The sequence below is a fragment of the Bos grunniens genome, chromosome 5, assembly GCF_055505025.1.
Source record: "Bos grunniens cultivar Pamir isolate PY7600 chromosome 5, Bosgru_T2T1.0, whole genome shotgun sequence".
NCBI classification, from domain to species: domain Eukaryota; kingdom Metazoa; phylum Chordata; class Mammalia; order Artiodactyla; family Bovidae; genus Bos; species Bos grunniens.
In genome coordinates, this window is record NC_141169.1 from 75,449,671 (window position 1) to 75,466,455 (window position 16,785).

Genomic DNA, 16,785 nt, shown 5'->3' on the forward strand with positions numbered 1-16,785 from the left:
CTTCAGCCTGACCTACTGGTCCAAAAACATAGTCCCTGGACCCAAGCTATTCTGTGTCCTGAGAATTTGACACTGGGATTCCTGGTGCCTGGACCTAAGGCCCCTGCTGGCAGGGGCCTCAGGGGACAGACCGTGAGCTCCTGCAGGGGGACCTGTCCTGCTTCCTGTACTTCCTGAACTGTGCGAGTTTGGGGGTTTCTTTCCTTTCTCTGACCTTCTCTGCTTCCCCCAGCACCCTCTTCTGTGCTCACTTAGTCAGACTCAGTTTCTGTTGCTCAGAACCACAGGGATCTCACCTGACACAGGGGTCACTGTGGAATTGCATCCACCACACACTGAGCTCAGTGGGGTCCAGCTCTAAGGGTTCAGGGAGACATGGGGGTGGACACTGAATGGTTCTGTATCCAGTGCCTGAAACCCTGCCCAGAAGTCTGTGCAGGATGGGAATTCTCCAGGAACTGATGAAGAAATGAACTCCTATTTCTGAAGGTCAGGCAGGCGATGGCCATGACTGCTGATGGTTCGATCCCTGAATTGACCCTTCTCCAGGTCCCCTGGAGAAGGAAATGGCAACCCACTCCAGTATTCTTGCATGGAAAATCCCATGGATGGGAGAGGCTGGCAGGCTACAGTCCATAGGGTCACAAAGAATCAGACATGACTGAGGGACTTCACTTTGCTTTTTTTCTTGCTGACATCTTCAGGAAGGAATGGAAGGGCCAGTTGAAGCCTCAGGGAAACACGGGCTGAGAGGGAGCCTGAGGCACTGAGGAAAGTCTTCCAAGGAAGGTTTGGACAAAAGTGCGGAGAGGGCTCTGCAGCACGTGGGGAGGGTCTTAGGAGACGTGCTGGGACCATTTCCAGGTCCCAGGTCTCTGGCTTCCTGCCCTGGGCTCCAGGCATTGGAGCCAGTTAGGTGCTCACATGCTCCACACATGGAAACAGAGAGTTGGTGCCCTGTGGAGCAGGCCCGTGGGGGTGAGAGCCAAACCCTGATGCTCCCCTTTCTTCCCTGGAGAGAAGGAGACTGAGGTATCCCATGAAGGCTCCTCAGAAGGTCCTGGCAGGTGCAATCCAAGATCGGTGACCATGTCAGAACATGGCCTTGGATGGACTTTCCCTCCGTCCCTGCTCCCATCCCCCAGCCCCTCAGTCCTACCCCTAGGGATGGAGTGAACCTGGCTTCCAGCTCTGCCCTCAGGGGCCCCCAGGCTCTTGCATGCTGCTTTGGTCTGCAGTTAAGGTTTGGCATCTGTGCTCAGAGTCATGGGCAGCCAGAGAAAAGCTGGAGGCAGGTACTGCAAAGGTCAATATACTTAAGGGTCATTCTAGCCCTGTGTGGGGAGTAGATGAGTGGGGCAGGGCAGTACCCAAGGTAAACACAGGAAGACAGTTCTGGAAGCTCCTGCAGAAGTCCTGGTAAAACATGAAGGCAGCCTGGTTGAGGCGTGTGTTGTCTCTCTCTCCCCTCTGTTTATGGCTGACCCTCTCTCACACCTGCACACAAGCCCTCTGCTCTCAATCACCCTTGGGTGCCCTGTGTCCATCCTGGTCCCCAGGGCTAGAGGAGGAGCATGGCCAAGCTCAGATCAAGTCAGATGACACGGGTATCCCCAGGCATCCCACGGGGCCTGTGGGGATCCAGGGTCTGAGGGAAACGATTGGATGGGAGCCCAGCAGGCAGGCAGGAGGAGCCATGGAGGATGTGCTCCCTGAGACCGGGGTGACAGCCTCCTGGGGAAGGAGGTCAAGCATCTGGAGCCCAGCTGAGCCCCTCAGTCAATGCAAGGAAGCCTCAGTGAATCAGCTCATATTTATTGAACCAGAGTCTAGAGAACATGAGGTGGAGAGAACCAGAACCACCTGAAATATCTTATCCAGCCTCACCTCCAGCTGAAGAAGAAACCGAGGGTCAGAGAGTCGTGTCTGTTGGCCCCAGGCTGTTTCATCTCCTGACACACCGAAAAGTTCCTTGACCTGTTTCTGCCTCCTTGTTTCATCCTTCTTTCTTTCTTTTAATCAACCTCTGTTCCTCCTCCACATTTGGATTTTCATGGAAACGTCACTGGTCTCTCGGTGCACTCTGGACCCAAAGAGCTCCTGGCAACGTGTCAGATGTTCCATCCACTGTGTTGTCACACCACTGCTGCCACCAACATCATCACCACCATCGTCATCAAGAAGCCACTGCCTGAAGATCTACACAGACAATTCTTCATGAAGACATACAGATGGCCAGCAGGTACGTGAAAACATACTCAACGTCACTAATTATTAGAGAAATGAGAATCAAACTACAATAAGTTATCTCCCCTACAGCGATCACAGGGGCCATCACCTACATCTACAATGCTCTGAAGCTGTGGAGAAAAGGGAACCCTCTACACTGTTGCTGGGAATGTAAATTGGTGCAGCCACTATGGAAGGCCATATGGAGTTTTCTTAAACAAGTAAAAATAGAGCAAGCATATGATTTAGCAATCTCACTTCTGGGCATATTTCTACAAAAAAATTAAAGCTCTAATTTGAAAAGATACACATACCCTGGTGTTCATAGCAGTACTATTCATAACGGCCAAGACACGATATTAACCTAAATGTCTGTTGACAGATTAATGAGTAAAGCAAATGTGGTACATGTATACACTCCATGGAATCCTACTCAGCCATAAAGAAGAATGAAATAATATTATATGTAGCAATAAATATGGATCTACAGATTATCATACTGAGTGAAGTAAGTCAGACAAATACGTGATACTAACTTATATGTAGAATCCAAAAAATAATACCAATGACCAAATGAATAGAAACAGACTCATAGACAAAGAAAACAAACTTTTTACCACAGTTTTGGGGGGATAGGTAAATTAGGAGATGGGATTAGCAGATACACACCAATAAACAAGGGACTGCCTACTGTAGTAGCAAAGGAACAGTATTCAATATCTTGTAATAAACTATAATGTAAAAGAATAAAAACGAATATAGATACACACACGCTCAGACGTTCTGTTGTGTCTGACTCTTTGCAACCCCATGGACTGTAACATGCCAGGCTCCACTGTCTATGGGATTTCCCAGACAAGAATATTGGAGTGGGGTGTCATTTCAACCTCCAGGGAATCCCTACCCAGGAATCAAACCTGTGTCTCTTGCTTAGCAGACACATTCTTTACCACTAGCGCCACCTGGGAAGCCCAGATAAATACATAGATACCTGTATAATTGAAGCACTTTGCTGTATACCTGAAATTAACAGAATATTGTAAATCAATTATCCTTCAATAAAACAAACAAATGAAAGAAGTCACTCCCTAAGTAAGACACATCAGCTAGGACCAAAGGTGAGTTGATGTTGGAGGAGAGGTCTAGAGACCACCACCAGGGGAAGACTCTTCTTGCTGGGACATCACAGCCTGTGGAGGGCGATAGAGGAGCCCCTGCCACTTCTGGATCCCAACAATCCTAACTGACGTTCTGCCATTTCCAACCCGTTCGTACACCTGGCCTCTCATTGCTAGTTCGCCTGCCTCTCCCTTTATTCTGCCTCCAGTGTCATCTTTAGTCCAAAGTGGTTTCTGATGGGAGGGGAGTTTGGGGGAGAATGCGTACATGAATATGAATGGCTGAGTCCCTTTGCTGTTCACCTGAAACTATCACGACATTGTTAATTGGCTATACTCCAATACAAAATAAAACGTTCTTAGTATGAAAAAAAGTGCTTTCTCCCCACCTCTCATTCTCTGGTCCCCCCTCCTCCCTTAATCTAGGCTCCAGGCCCCTTCCTTCTCTCTCCTCATCTATCACCTACATCCATCCCTTCCCTGATGTGCTCAACTAATGCCAAATTCCTAACACCCAGCTTCATTAATGTGGTCTCCAGCTCTTCCCTCTAACAAGGTACCTCTGCACTTTAGCCTCTCACATGTCCCTGGACCCCACACTGCTCTGGGGGTGGCTGAATCAGGTCCTCCTGCAGACGCTCATAGATCTGGGTGAGCTCCTCCAGCTTCCTCTCCAGCTTCCTGGCCCACTGCCACAGGTTTTCAGCTGATGCTGCCTTTGCACCGTCATGCAGGTGCTTTGAATCCTTCACCAGGAAGCCCACATCCACCAGGAGGAAGACCCCTGCAGTGGTCAAACCCACGATCTGGCCTCCTTTGGTAATTGTAAAAGCTGGGGCTTTGAAAACTGCCTCTTTCTTTTGGATGGATGGGGATGATAATATCATAAGGCCCATCAAGATGTTTGCTGCAGAGTCAGAAATGGCTTTGCCTGTCTGCATGTCATGGATGTGCATTTCAATGCATTGTACAGCTTTTGTGACTTTCTCTGTTGTGGGGTTGCTCTTGAGTATCTCTAGGAGAACCTTCCATTTTTTGATGAGAGTTGACATCATGCGACTGGCTATAGTTTCTACTGATGACCTCTTCATATGTTCCAGGATACTGGTGGACACACTGGTCACAGTACCTACTGCTCCCAGCCCTGTCACAGTGGCCAAGAGCACCACACTGGACCCCATTGTCATGAGTGCCAGAGCCAGGCCAACGATGGTCAGAATACCAGACACAGCACCGGTGCTGTGGGCCATCACGTTGGAGATGGTACATCCCTTATGGACCTTCTCAGCCTTGTCTGCGAGCTCACGGAACTTGCTTATGCACTCCTCCAGCTGCTGTTTCACCCGAGGAAACTGATTCAGAAACCTCCTCCTGTCCAGCTGCTCTTTGGAGAGTCTTTCTTGGTCCTCCTCAACCAAGGCTCGTTTCAATTCGTTCAGATATTTATGTAGTTCATCCACATCTTCCCTGTAACAATGAAGGTCAAGGGATTAGAAAGGCAGTTTGCTTGTCTGTAAAATAGGCTCCATAATATCTATTCTGCATAAATACAGATATGTTACTATAAATCATTAGAAAAGAATTTTATAAATGTAAACTTTTCTCTTTCAACCTTAAACACGTTTCATACTTTATAGATGCTCCATCTTGAAATAGCTAGACTTGGAATAGGTAGACGAAAGTCAGCTTAGGATACTGGCAACTTAAGAGAGGTATTTGAGAGAATTCCCAGGTGGCCCAGAGGTTTCAACTCTGCATTCCTGCTGTCGGCCTTGACTCAATCCCTGGTTGGGGAATGAGGATCCCACAGGCCATATGGCTCAGCCACAGAAAAAGTATGTGGTAAAGACGTCTCACAGGTGGGTCAACACCACCACTTTGAAAGAGTTTTTGGAGTGGGAACTCCACAGATAAACAAAGACAGGTAGGACTGGAGGAGAAAACCTTCATTCAAGGGCCTCAGTGTGTAGTGAGAAGTCTCCCTGCCCTTTGCCCTTGGCTACTGGGAAGTGGTCCCTAAGCCCCTAGAATTCTGGCTGATAGGAGTGTCCTTGCCTGCCTGGGCCTTTGGCCACTGGTCAGTCTGAGAAGGTGACAAGTGACCCAGGGTCACTGGGTCCCATGGTATCAGTTCTGCCATCTGGTAGAGCTGGACACTAGGGCACAAGTCTGACTTCCAGGAGGGGCTGGAGATGACAGGTCAGGGTAATTTGGCTTGTAAGCAAGTGAGTGTCCCTGATAGGCAGTACTCCGTGCATCTTATCACACACTGAATCCAGGTCAGTAACGTGTCCTGAGGATAATGGAAGCTTCGTATGTGAAACTTGTCCAGACTTTGCCCTTTGGCTGGTGGGAACTTTTATCCTTCCCTGTAGTAAACTGTAAGAGAAGGCGATGGCACCCCACTCCAGTACTCTTGCCTGGAAAATCACATGGATGGAGGAGCCTGGTAGGCTGCAGTCCATTGGGTCTCGAAGAGTCAGACACGACTGAGCGACTTCCCTTTCACTTTTCACTTTCATGCATTGGAGAAGGAAATGGCAACCCACTCCTGTGTTCTTGCTTGGAGAATCCCAGGGATGGAGGAGCCTGGTGGGCTGCTGTCTATGGGGTCACACAGAGTCGGACACAACTGAAGTGACCTAGCAGCAGTAGCAGTAGTAAACTGTACCTGGGATCATGAAGCTTTCAGTGAGTCCTGTCCATTCTATAGGGAATTCTTGAACCTGAGAGTTGTTTTGGGGATCCCCTAAATTTGCCATTGAAGTCAAAGTAAGGGCAGTCCAGAGCTTTGTGCTTATGGGCCTTTGTCCCTTACGGGCCAGCAGGATCCTGCAGGGTTCGTACAGCTCCTAACATCGGGAATAAAAAGACTGTAGGCAGAAACCCAGGACACAAATGGTGGTGTCAGGATTTTCCCACTTGTCCCAAAGGACATTCTGCTTGGTTCTCCTCACCAGAAAGAAGATCCTTGACCCCTGTCTCTTCCCAACAACTTTTTAAATGTTACTATTGATTGAGTACATACTCAGTGTCAGTCATTATGGGAAGCACTTTACATGCATGATATCAGTGTCCTCACAGTAAAAATGAAAAGATGAAGAAACTAAAGCAGAGAGTAGTTCAGTAACTTGTCCAAGGTCATATAACCTGCACCTTCCTTGCAGGTTTCATCTCTTCTGAACCCACGATCATTCACTGTCAGCAAATGACATGGAGGAAACATTCCTGATGGGATCATGAGAAGGAACATCCTTGACCCCAACAGTAGGGTCCTGCCTGGAGGAGGCGTTACTCCAGGAGGAAGCCAGCCTGGAGCTGGGGGAAGTGGGTGACCCTCCTGGTGCACCTGTGCCGGTTACCTGGACAAACTGGCCTCAGCCTTAATTCTCTCCAGGAATTCATTCAGCAGGAGTAGCAGTTCCTCTCTGCTCAGTATGTTCCAGAGACACTGAACGACCTCCTCAAAAAAGGTCTCAATATCTAGATGAAAGAAAAGGGAATAAGTTTATAAGAATATTTGGTGGGACATAAATGTTATTGAGTATAAAATAGTTAAAATTGATCTTGCTGAGCAGCAATCACCTGAGGAGCTCTTGGTGAGGTCACCTAGGGTTATGGATGGACTGTCCCCCCTCTCCCCGCCCCCATTTGTGTTGAAGAGTTAACCCCCTGGTGACCTTTCTGAAGATAGAGATTGTAAGGAGGTTAGGTGAAATGAAGTCCTACATAGGATTCCCAGGTAAATTGAGGTCATAGGTGGGATTCCCTGGGAGTTCTAGTGGTAAAGAACCTGCCCGCCAATGCGGGAGATATAAGAGAGCCAGGTTTGATCCCTGAGTCAGGAAGATCCCTTGAAGGAGGGCATGGCAAGCCACTCCAATATTCTTGTTTGGAGAATCCCATGGATAGAGGAGGCTGGCAGGCTGCAGTCCATGTGGTTGCAAAGAGTTGGACATGACTGAGCAACTCAACACACACACACAAAGAGAAGAAACAGCAAGTGTGATTTGTTAGTTATCACTTCCAGAATAGACAGGCAGCACCCTATAAATGAATGCTTTCATGTTTGGGCAGTGAAACAATTGAATACTTACATTAAATGGGATAAAGTAATGACTACAAATAGCCTCAGATCACTACAGGGTAAGATTAGTCCTCAATGAGTTATCAAAATCCCTGAGTGATTTCAGAGATCTGGAGGTTATGGAATTGTAGGTAAGATTGCTGGCCAGGCTATATATGTTTGTGTGGGCTGGGACTTGATATCAAATGTGTTTCTTGATAAATCTGCACAAAGAAGCATTATCCTTATTTCACAGAAGAGAAACTCAGACAGGACAATGGACATCCCAAGGCCACAGAACTGAAAGCTCTGAGGTTGAATCCAAGGTCAAGATTCAATCCAAGGTCAAATGTCAAGTCAGACATTTCTTGGACAAGACTTTGAATCCTTCTTCCATTTAAAACTCCTTTGATTTGTCCATTCTACTCTACAGCACACAAGGGGAATTCTTTGCAACTCATTTTTGGTGGTGAGCATGCAGTAGCGTATATAGAAGTACAAATATAATGTTGTACACACGAAACTTAGAAAACATTACAAACTCATGTTACCTAATTTTAAAAAAGACTTTAGGACCACATGCCATTGAGTAAAACTACCATGTGAGAGGATTCCTGCTTCTGATCACAGACTCTAGGATGGGCAGGGGAGGGAATCAACCAGATGGAGGAGGGGTGGAGCCAGATGTGATCCTCATCACCCCTCCCCTGCAGGTGGGAGGTGGCAAAGGCCAGACTGGGGTTCAGAGCAGGGTCCACTGACCCTTGCAGAGAGGCTGGGCTGGTGGCTGGGAAAAGCCGGAGGAAACAGCTTCTATAGTGATGCCCCAGGGTCTGGGAGCAGGAGGAGGCTTGGGCCAAGGGATAGAGCAGGAGAAGTCCAATGATGCTGGAGGACCTCCTCTCCCAGGCCTGCCTGGCCTTGGGGACTGCCATCTGCGGTCCATGCTCAGCGTGTGCTCTCCAGGCCACTGTACTGAGTCACTTGCTGGGTGGTGGGAGAGGCAGGAAGTCAGCACCTTGGTCATGGCTCCCTGAGGAGAGGGCCAGGAAGGAGGCTGTGGGCAGACCCCAGGGTGAGGGGAATCTCCTGGTCTCTCTTGGAAGCTCAAGGATGTTTATCCATCCTCTTCATGGTTCTTGATTTCTCTGTAGTTTAACTCAGCCTGGAAACACATTCCCTCAATTCTGGGTCACAAGTAGGAACCTTCCAGAGAAGAGAGAGCTGACTACCTGAGCAGTGTCTGAATTTTTCTGAGCTCATGGTGGCAGCAGGGGTTCCCAAAGATCTCCTTGCAACTCCTTGTTTGCATCAGGCTGGAAGGTGTGGCTTCACCCTTGGGGAAGAGAAAACAGACTGTGGGCTAGATCACGAGTGAGCATTGGCTGCAGGGAGCAGCGAGGGGGAGGCCTCTGGTGGGTTCCCCTGGGACGGCCACCAGTGCCACCAGGGACTTAACCCTCTGCGTTTCCCTGTCCCCTGGGCTCTGCTGGCTGTTAGTTAAGAAAAGTCACTCACCTCCTACAGCTCCTTCCAAGCTGAGTCAGAGTCCTGCTCTCCTGTTGGGGCACAGGGAGAAGGTAGTCAGACAGGAGAAGCCATCTGTGAAGTTATAGGAGCAGTAAAACCAGAGATGAAGAGCACATAGAAAGGAGCATAGAAAGGAATACTCTGGGAATTATATGAGGTCGGGACACCTGTGTCACTAATTGGTAATAACTACTATTGATTCAGTGTCTGTGATGTGCAGGCTCCTGAAACTCACCTAAACATGGGTCAGCCCAAGACTTCATGCTGGTGCCAGAGTCTGGACTTGAACCCAAGTCTTTCTGATTCAAATAGCAGGTTAATGATAACTATGCTGTACTCTCAACAATATTCAAAAATACTTACCTGGGGATATATGTTAATTGGTAAATGACTCTTTTTATTCCAAAATGATGTCTTGCTCCCTGTGCCTGAATCTCTGCCTTGATAAAGTTTCTGGTGCTGCAGCTCCCACAGCCCACATCCTCCTGCCTTCTGCAGGAGCCTTTCTCCCACAAGCCCCCTCCCTGCAGCCCTTCTCTGGGCAGCTGAGGACCTGGATGGCGCCCAGTCCTCTCTGCTGTCCTCCCCTGACTGTGGCACTTTGGGGTGTTTCTAATTGTTTGTGTAAATAATAGTGTAAAGAACACACTTCTTGTATGAAACTTTGCGTGTACTTGAGACCGTGTCCTTAAGCTGTTTCTGGAAGTAGAATGATTTGGTCAGGGCTCTAAACATTTTAAATATTTTCATACCTAGAGTCGCTCTGTTGTGCCAAAAAATTGCACCAATTGATTACAGTTATATTCATATATGAGGGTGTCAATTCTTTTAATCTTGCCAATTCTTAGAAGTCTCCTCTTCAAAACAGATCTTTATTGAGAGACAATTTTTAAATTCTGTTTGGGATTACATTGTCTTGGTAGATGATGGAAGAAAGCAAATGTTGATTACATTCAGCAGTATTGTAAGAAGACAAAAGTGCATTTATCAGCTCCTTCTCCTGACACCTGACTGAAATGATAGGAAACATGCTTACAGTTGTAATAATGGCTACTGATAGGAGGCGTCTCTGTGTTTGTGGTCTTTGTTCTGTACTGATAGTTGATCTAAGACTTTACCGAATATAATTTGGATCATTCCAGTAACCCTTGAGATATGTACACCAACTCCCCTCCTTTTTTCATAGATGTTATGTTACTTGCCCAAGGTCAGAAATCTTGTCCATGATAGATTAGGTTTCAACCCACTTACTGGGCTCCAAGAGCCCATACCTTGCCTCTCGGTGCTCTGCTGCTAATATAAAGCCGGGAATGTGGGCAACAGGAGCCCAGAGTCTTCAGCAATAGTTTGAAGACTGAGTGGATGAAGAAGTGACTGCTGAATAAAGAGGGGTGGAGGAAAGAAATGGAGAGAAGGTGTACAGGCTAGAGGAATGCTTACTTAGAGCAAAATGAGAGTGACACAGAAGGAGAAAGCAAGGGATAGTCCAGCAACCCACATCCCATCACATATTCACCCAACTCCACACCAGACGGAGGAAAATCTTAATTCAGAGACTCCAGAAAAAATATTTCTGTATTCTGGAATTTAGGGGTCCTCAGGCAAGCACTCTACAGGGCAGCTTACCAGTCAACTCTACTCCCTCTTAAATATGAATGGGTCATCCAGGATTAGATACATGGAAAGGATCACAATGTGGAAAAGATGACTTAGACAAACAGATGAGAAATGACAACAGGAGAGATGGATGGACAATTCTGAAGGAAGAAAATAATTTTTAAAACTTGAACTCAGATCGTTAAGTCAATTAGAAAGGATTTTTATTCATAAAATGAGATGCACTGAGAAGTGGGAAAAATTGAAACAGACAAAAAAAAATCTTGGGAATTAATAAGTGTTTACCAAATAAGTCTAAAGAAAGATTGGAAAAGAAGGTCAAAAAAAGCTTCCAGAAATTTTTTTAAATGACAGAAGAAATGAAGCTAAATGGCGAATCGAAACGTTGCTATTCACAGTCGTTCCTGAGCAAGTTACTTGAGAGTGAGGTGCAGAGGGAAAGAAAAGATGTGTGTGTGTGATGATGATGCAAAGGATAACCAAGAGAAAGAAAGATTCCTGAATGTGATCCAGGAATCAGGAACATCAACCCAGAGAGAAGGGAATCCAAGGATCACAGCTGGGCACACAGCAGATCTAGAGAGAAACCAGTTCAGAATGGGGTAAAAAGTCCAGAGTCTGTGGGGACAGGGGACTCGGTATCATATGAGGCACAGGTGCAAAGAAATGGAGGAAATTTGAAGACAGACAGTGCAAGGGGTGAAAACAAAGGCAATTCCAAACATCAGGAAAAACTGAAGCTGTGCCAAAATGTATGTGCAAATAGATAGTGTTAATACAAGTTACTCAAGGGAAAATATTTAAAACATCACAAAAATGTAAATTCTCTTCTTTGACTTTTAACTTTTAGAACAAGGCATTTAAATATGAGAACTTAATTTATTTGCTGTCAATCAATATAAACATTAAATCACACTTCTAGAAGTTGGGAACTGAAGCACAGAAGGGAGAAAGAGAAAGTCTCATTTTACAAAGTGGGGAATCAAGAAACACCAGTTGAACCTGAGCGCCTAAGAAACAATGGCACAAATAAAGTGCATATAACCACAAAGTTTTCTAATAGAAGAGTAAGATTAGTGATATAATGATATTAGGAGAAGATAGGGACGGATATAAGAAAAAGTATAAGAATAACTGAAATCATTATCTTCCCTGGTAAGAAGTAAGTTAATAGTATCAAACCTTTTAAATTAGGAAAAGAAAAATATGATACTTAATGTTTATTAGCTATTGTGGTTGACTTCCCACTCTGCACCAGGCAGCATTCTAAGTGCTTCTCAAGCATTTACTTATTTTTACTTCTCTCAATGACCCTGTAAGTAAGGATGTTATCTAAGGATGTTGCTTAATTACCTAAAGAAAAAGCAAACAACTGAAAGTGCTTTTTACTACGAGGTGTGCAGAACCCTCTGTATAAACTGATTTGTTTTAAATATATGCATTTAGTATTTTGGATTTTTTTAATTTTATAAAAGCAGAAGTCACTTCATAGTAGTTAGTAACCCATAAGAATGGATTGATTTCTGGCACCACCACATAAAAGTGGTGGAAGCAATTGGATTAAGAGACAATAAGAAGTAAGCTGACACCCGATGTGACAACTGTCAGTGTAGCAGACATGTTTGTGATGATGAAGCCAAGCTCTCTAGGAAAAGGAGGGATGATAATACACATAAACCAGGACAATCACAGTGACCGGTGGCCTTAAACAGAGCCATCATCTGGCAGCACCTTGCCCACAAACATGTGCACCCATGGGCTTCTGTCCACTCAAAGGAAGCAAGAGTCCTTGAAGGGGAGGTCAGTTCCACAGGTCGGCATCTATATCCACAGGTTGGCATCTATACACCCCCAAAGGCAAAGATTCTCTTGGAAACGTTTAGAGCAGCATTTAGAAGGGGCACCCACATAAAATGAGCTTCCCTGGTGGCTCAGATGGTAAAGAATCTGCTTGCAATGTGAGAGACCTGGGTTCGAGCCCTGGGAAGATCCCTCAGAGAAGGAATGGCTACCCACTCCAGTATTCAGGTCTAGAGAATTCCATGGACAGAGGACCCAGGCTCCTCTGACAGGCCATGCGATCACAAAGAGTCGGACCCAACTGAGCAACTTTAATGTAACTCACATATAATCATGGTGCTGACGATGGAAAGTGAATACTATGATTATGTTTCATTGGGCCAAGTTGAGTCTGAGAAAGGCCATGAGTTCATAACAATTCAAGGAGAAGAGTTTATATCAAGTGTGGCTAAGAAGGGAGACATAAAGCTTACAAAAGGTAGCTATGCTGCAAAGAGGAGTAAGTGTAGTGGGAAATATTTCACTGTTAACTGAATTTAATAATAAGAGGAGTATTAAAATCAATGGATATATTCCTTTCTGTCTGTTTATGTGACCATTATAAAGGACTGAGAAGGAAAGAATACCCCTGACATCCTAAGGCTGGCCTGGTATCACAACAGGGTGCTGCTCTTCTCCCGTTGGATGTAAAGGCTCTCACAGAATTCCAGACTCACACAGGGTCACCCTGAGAGCAGGAACAAAGGAGACAGCAAACACCCGTCACTGTGCCCCCATCAACACCACACCCCCTCCCTTGGGTGAAAAGCATGACTGCTCCTTCTTTACCAGTCACACCTTTATGCTCACTCTGGTCTCCTCTCTCCATAGATGAGTTACCGAGACCCCCACTGATAGAAGTGCCCCTCATTTTCTGTGTCACCTAATCTAGAGTGGACCCATTTCCTTAGTGAGTGAGTGAAAGTCTCTCAGTCATGTTCAACTCTTTGCAACCCCATGGACTGTAGAATCCATGGCATTCTCTAGGCCAGAGTACTGCAGTGGGTAGCCTTTCCCTTCTCCAGGGGATCTTTCCGACCCAGGAATCAAATTGGGATCTCCTGCATTGCAGGCAGATTCTTTACCAACTGATCTATCCGGGAAGCCTCCATTTCCTTAGAGCCTCCCCCAAATCCCCTCACCTGAGCTCCCATCCTAGAATCTTTCTATCACCTTCTCTCTGTGATGCCTGGGGTTGTCCCTCAGGAAGAGTAACTTGTTCACTAGGGAGTGTGCCTGTTGGTGGAGGCTGGAGGCACTGATTGTGTGATGGGAGAAAATTCGCACAGGCAGGTCTACCTTGAAGCAGGTGGGAGAAGAGAGCTGGCTGGTCCCGCTCCACCCTCTCTGCCTGGAAGCTGCATGACCCAGGAGCCAGGGAAGCCAAATGACATCATGAAACACAAGGACCAAGAGCCAAGGCAGAGAGAAGAGGAGGGCTTGGGCAGAAAGGGCTGGATCCTGGGTGATGCCAAAACTTTGTGAACGCATCTGAACCATCAACCTCATCCTTCATCCTTCCGTCGCATTCTTGGCCTGGTCCTGACCCTTGTCTGGGGCCTCAGATGCATGTGGATGCTGATAGTGCTTCCTCTGCTGGATTCCTATCCAGGCTTCCTCCTCTGTTAGCCTCTGATTGGTCCCTTTCTGGAAAGGCTGTTGGTGGGAGAGGGGAGGACCCTGGAGAAGACTGGCCCTGCCAGGCTGCATGGCCAGTCATGCATCCCTTCCCTCCTCGTAGGCAGACAGATTCTCCCCAACCATCTCCCTCCTGTGCCTGCAGTCACCCTCCCTGGGAAGGGAAAGGGGCATTAAGAAAGTCCCTGGCCGAGCACCCGCACCCTCTCGACTGCCCCAGCTCCTGTCTTCCTCACACTCTCTGTCTCCACAGGGCCTGCTGCACGAGACTGGCACCGCACTTGGCACAGGCTGCCCCTCTCCAGGACATGTGCTTCCCCACTGGCCTCACCGTGTGACGGGTTACTTGTCCCTGGAGGCTCAGCTCCAATCCTCCCTCTGCCACCTTCCCCCAGTTGCTCTTCAGCCCCTCTTGAAGGCCGCACTTTCCTGGTCATGGTCCTTTTGTTCAGTTTCTCCAGGTCTGAGAACCCTTCCCGCATCATCAGGGGCCCTGTCTCTTCTCTGCTGCTCCTCCTGTCCAGGGCCTCTGGGCACCCTCCACCCTTCTGGGCACAGCCGGTTCAAAATATGAGTGGCGGGACCCCTTATGGGGACATGAAACAAGCAGCCTCTCAGTGACACAGCACAACCCCACTTTCCCCTGTTAAAATTAGAAAGGGAGGGATGGGAGAAGGGGATAAAGAGGAAGAGAATGGAGAAGAAACTAAAGATCCTAATCAATCAATCTTTCAAAAGGATCCAACGTGCACCAGAGAGAAAAAACTGAAGGGACTGAAGGAAGCATTAAAAATAACATTGATTTGAGAAAGCCTTTCTAAATGCACACATTCCACAAGATATAATGGAAATTCTGACCTACTGAACTCTTGGAAATGAAAATTGCCAAGGATCCCATAAACCAGGTCAGAAAAAACATCTGCACCCACAGAGAAAATTGGAAATCAGCTTTTAAAAACTTAGTAAGAGAATAGAACAAACAATTCCCCAGGAGGTAGCTTGCCCAGGGTCACACAGCTCTCTGTGGGCAGAGAGGAGGCCAAGGCCAGGCCTTTGGACATGGGTACAAGGGCTGGGTGGGAATGTGGTTTTAATACCCCAACGTTTCTAGGGTTGTCTCTGCCAGTAAAAAACATAGATCTAAGCTCATGCCCCTCCTGTTATACTGATGTCTGTAGAGTTCGGCTTTTTATCTTAACATTGCAACACTGGGATGTATGTGGACCTTGTGCAGTGAGCCCTTCTCACTTCTTCCAGCAGCGCCACCTTCCCCACACAGGACCTCCCATCACCCACATCCTGAGCAGAGGTCCTGGCAAACACAGGAAGCCAACGCCCTTTGACTCCCCACTTGGTTTCCTGTCTATTTCCAAGGCTCACTGTCCCCAGGGCCTGGCACTGAGCCTGGCTTTCAGAGGTAGGGTTTTTCAACAAACCTTTATTCCTTGTAACTGAAAAAAATCTCCTTTCCCCCATCAGCCCCAGCCTAGCAGCCTGGGGACAGCTTTAAGGTGGCCAGGCCATAGGAGGGGAGGCTCTGATTCCCCTGTCCTCCTCTACCCTCTCTGTTTCCTCCAATTTCCCAAAGTACTAAGCACACCCAACACCCACCTTCCTTCTGGGGTCTCCCGCTCATGTCTCAGGAATCCACATCCTGAGCTGAGCCCACCTGACCCGCTGTGGCCCTCCCTCTGCTCTGTTTAGGGGCCCTCGGCTGGGAGGAAGCCTTCAGACACACCTGCCTCCACATCCAGGCTCTGCCCCTGCTTAACCTGCTGCCTCGGCCATGACCTCACCTCTCTGCACTTCCAGTTCCCTTCTTCTGTCAACTAGTGACATCATCCTTTCTCAGACATTCATCCTGAGGATGGGGAGATGGGCAGGGTCCCTCCCCTCTGCTTACCCAGGGGTTTTCCTCTGGCTGAGTGTGAACAAGATCCAGACGTTCTCAGCTGTGCAGAGGCAGCCGCCAGCTGTGCATCTCTGCAATGACCACACACACCCTCTGTGACTAGATATACTCTGGGAAGCAAAAGTGAAAGCAAAACCCTCACTTCTGAGTGGTTCAAGTCAAACAAACACCCTGCCCACCAGGCCTTCCCTGGGACTATTTCCACCACCAGCTGACCCGCTTAGAGAAAGAAGCCCAGTCCTGACATTCCACATCCTTCTTGACACAGTCCACTCCGTCTCGGGCTCCATGAAGGAAGACCTGCCACCAACACACCGTGAGTCCCTTGGCAAATCACACTCCACCCGCCTCATTCCATCTTCTCACCCCTCCAACCCCACACTCACCAGCCTGCCTGCCTCATTCACCTTCGTGCCACCAGCATGAGGTACAGTCCTAGAACAGACCAGCTGCTCAGTGCACACTGGTCACACTCTACTGCTGAGGGCCATGTCCAGGTAGCTTCTAGGATTCACTCACACTTCTAGGTTCTTCTTCCAGGGACACCTGCTGCATCCAACCAGGAGAAATGCTTTCTGCAAAGCCCAAATCTGGCATCACCTCCTCTGAGAAGCCCTCCATGACCTCACCTTAGAGTCCACTGTTTCCTGTTCTCCTCCCATGGTATCTAGAAGAGGGGCCTAAGGCCACCCCTCAGCCACTCTGTCCATGCACTTCCCCCCATCCCTTTTGATCAGATCCCTCTAGACTTAGCCCTGCTGGCAGGGACAGAACTAGTGCATTTAGTCCACATGAGGAGGGCTGGCCTTGGTGGTCACTGCCATAATGTGGATGCA

At 47.6% G+C, this 16,785-nt stretch overlaps 1 protein-coding gene across 4 annotated transcripts; it reads right to left on the reverse strand.

Annotated features, from left to right (window-relative positions):
* Positions 1-1,799: 1,799 nt before the first annotated feature.
* LOC147372427 (apolipoprotein L3-like) lies at positions 1,800-16,027 on the reverse strand. 4 transcript variants are annotated; one of them, XM_086401307.1, is made up of 6 exons: positions 15,941-16,027; positions 13,904-14,055; positions 8,932-8,972; positions 8,646-8,749; positions 6,710-6,830; positions 1,800-4,814 (listed from the first exon to the last, which is right to left on the reverse strand). In XM_086401307.1, the coding sequence occupies exons 4-6, from the start codon at positions 8,674-8,676 to the stop codon at positions 3,917-3,919; spliced, it is 1,050 nt and encodes a 349-aa protein (XP_086257433.1). In that variant the 5' UTR covers positions 8,677-8,749; positions 8,932-8,972; positions 13,904-14,055; positions 15,941-16,027; the 3' UTR covers positions 1,800-3,916. The 4 variants fall into 4 exon arrangements, with proteins under 4 accessions (XP_086257433.1, XP_086257432.1, XP_086257430.1 ...); XM_086401306.1 differs by having other exon boundaries at positions 13,699-14,055; XM_086401304.1 differs by lacking the exon at positions 13,904-14,055.
* Positions 16,028-16,785: the final 758 nt, after the last annotated feature.

What these genes read in the sequence shown, in the direction of transcription:
- LOC147372427 (XM_086401304.1), bottom strand. Translation starts at nt 8,676, where the DNA reads ATGAGCTCAGAAAAATTCAGACACTGCTCAG. An exon ending in AAAATTCAGACACTGCTCAG is followed by an intron (nt 6,831 to 8,645) that starts GTAGTCAGCTCT and finishes TCTTTCATCTAG; the next exon opens with ATATTGAGACCTTTTTTGAG. An exon ending in GCTGAGGCCAGTTTGTCCAG is followed by an intron (nt 4,815 to 6,709) that starts GTAACCGGCACA and finishes TCATTGTTACAG; the next exon opens with GGAAGATGTGGATGAACTAC.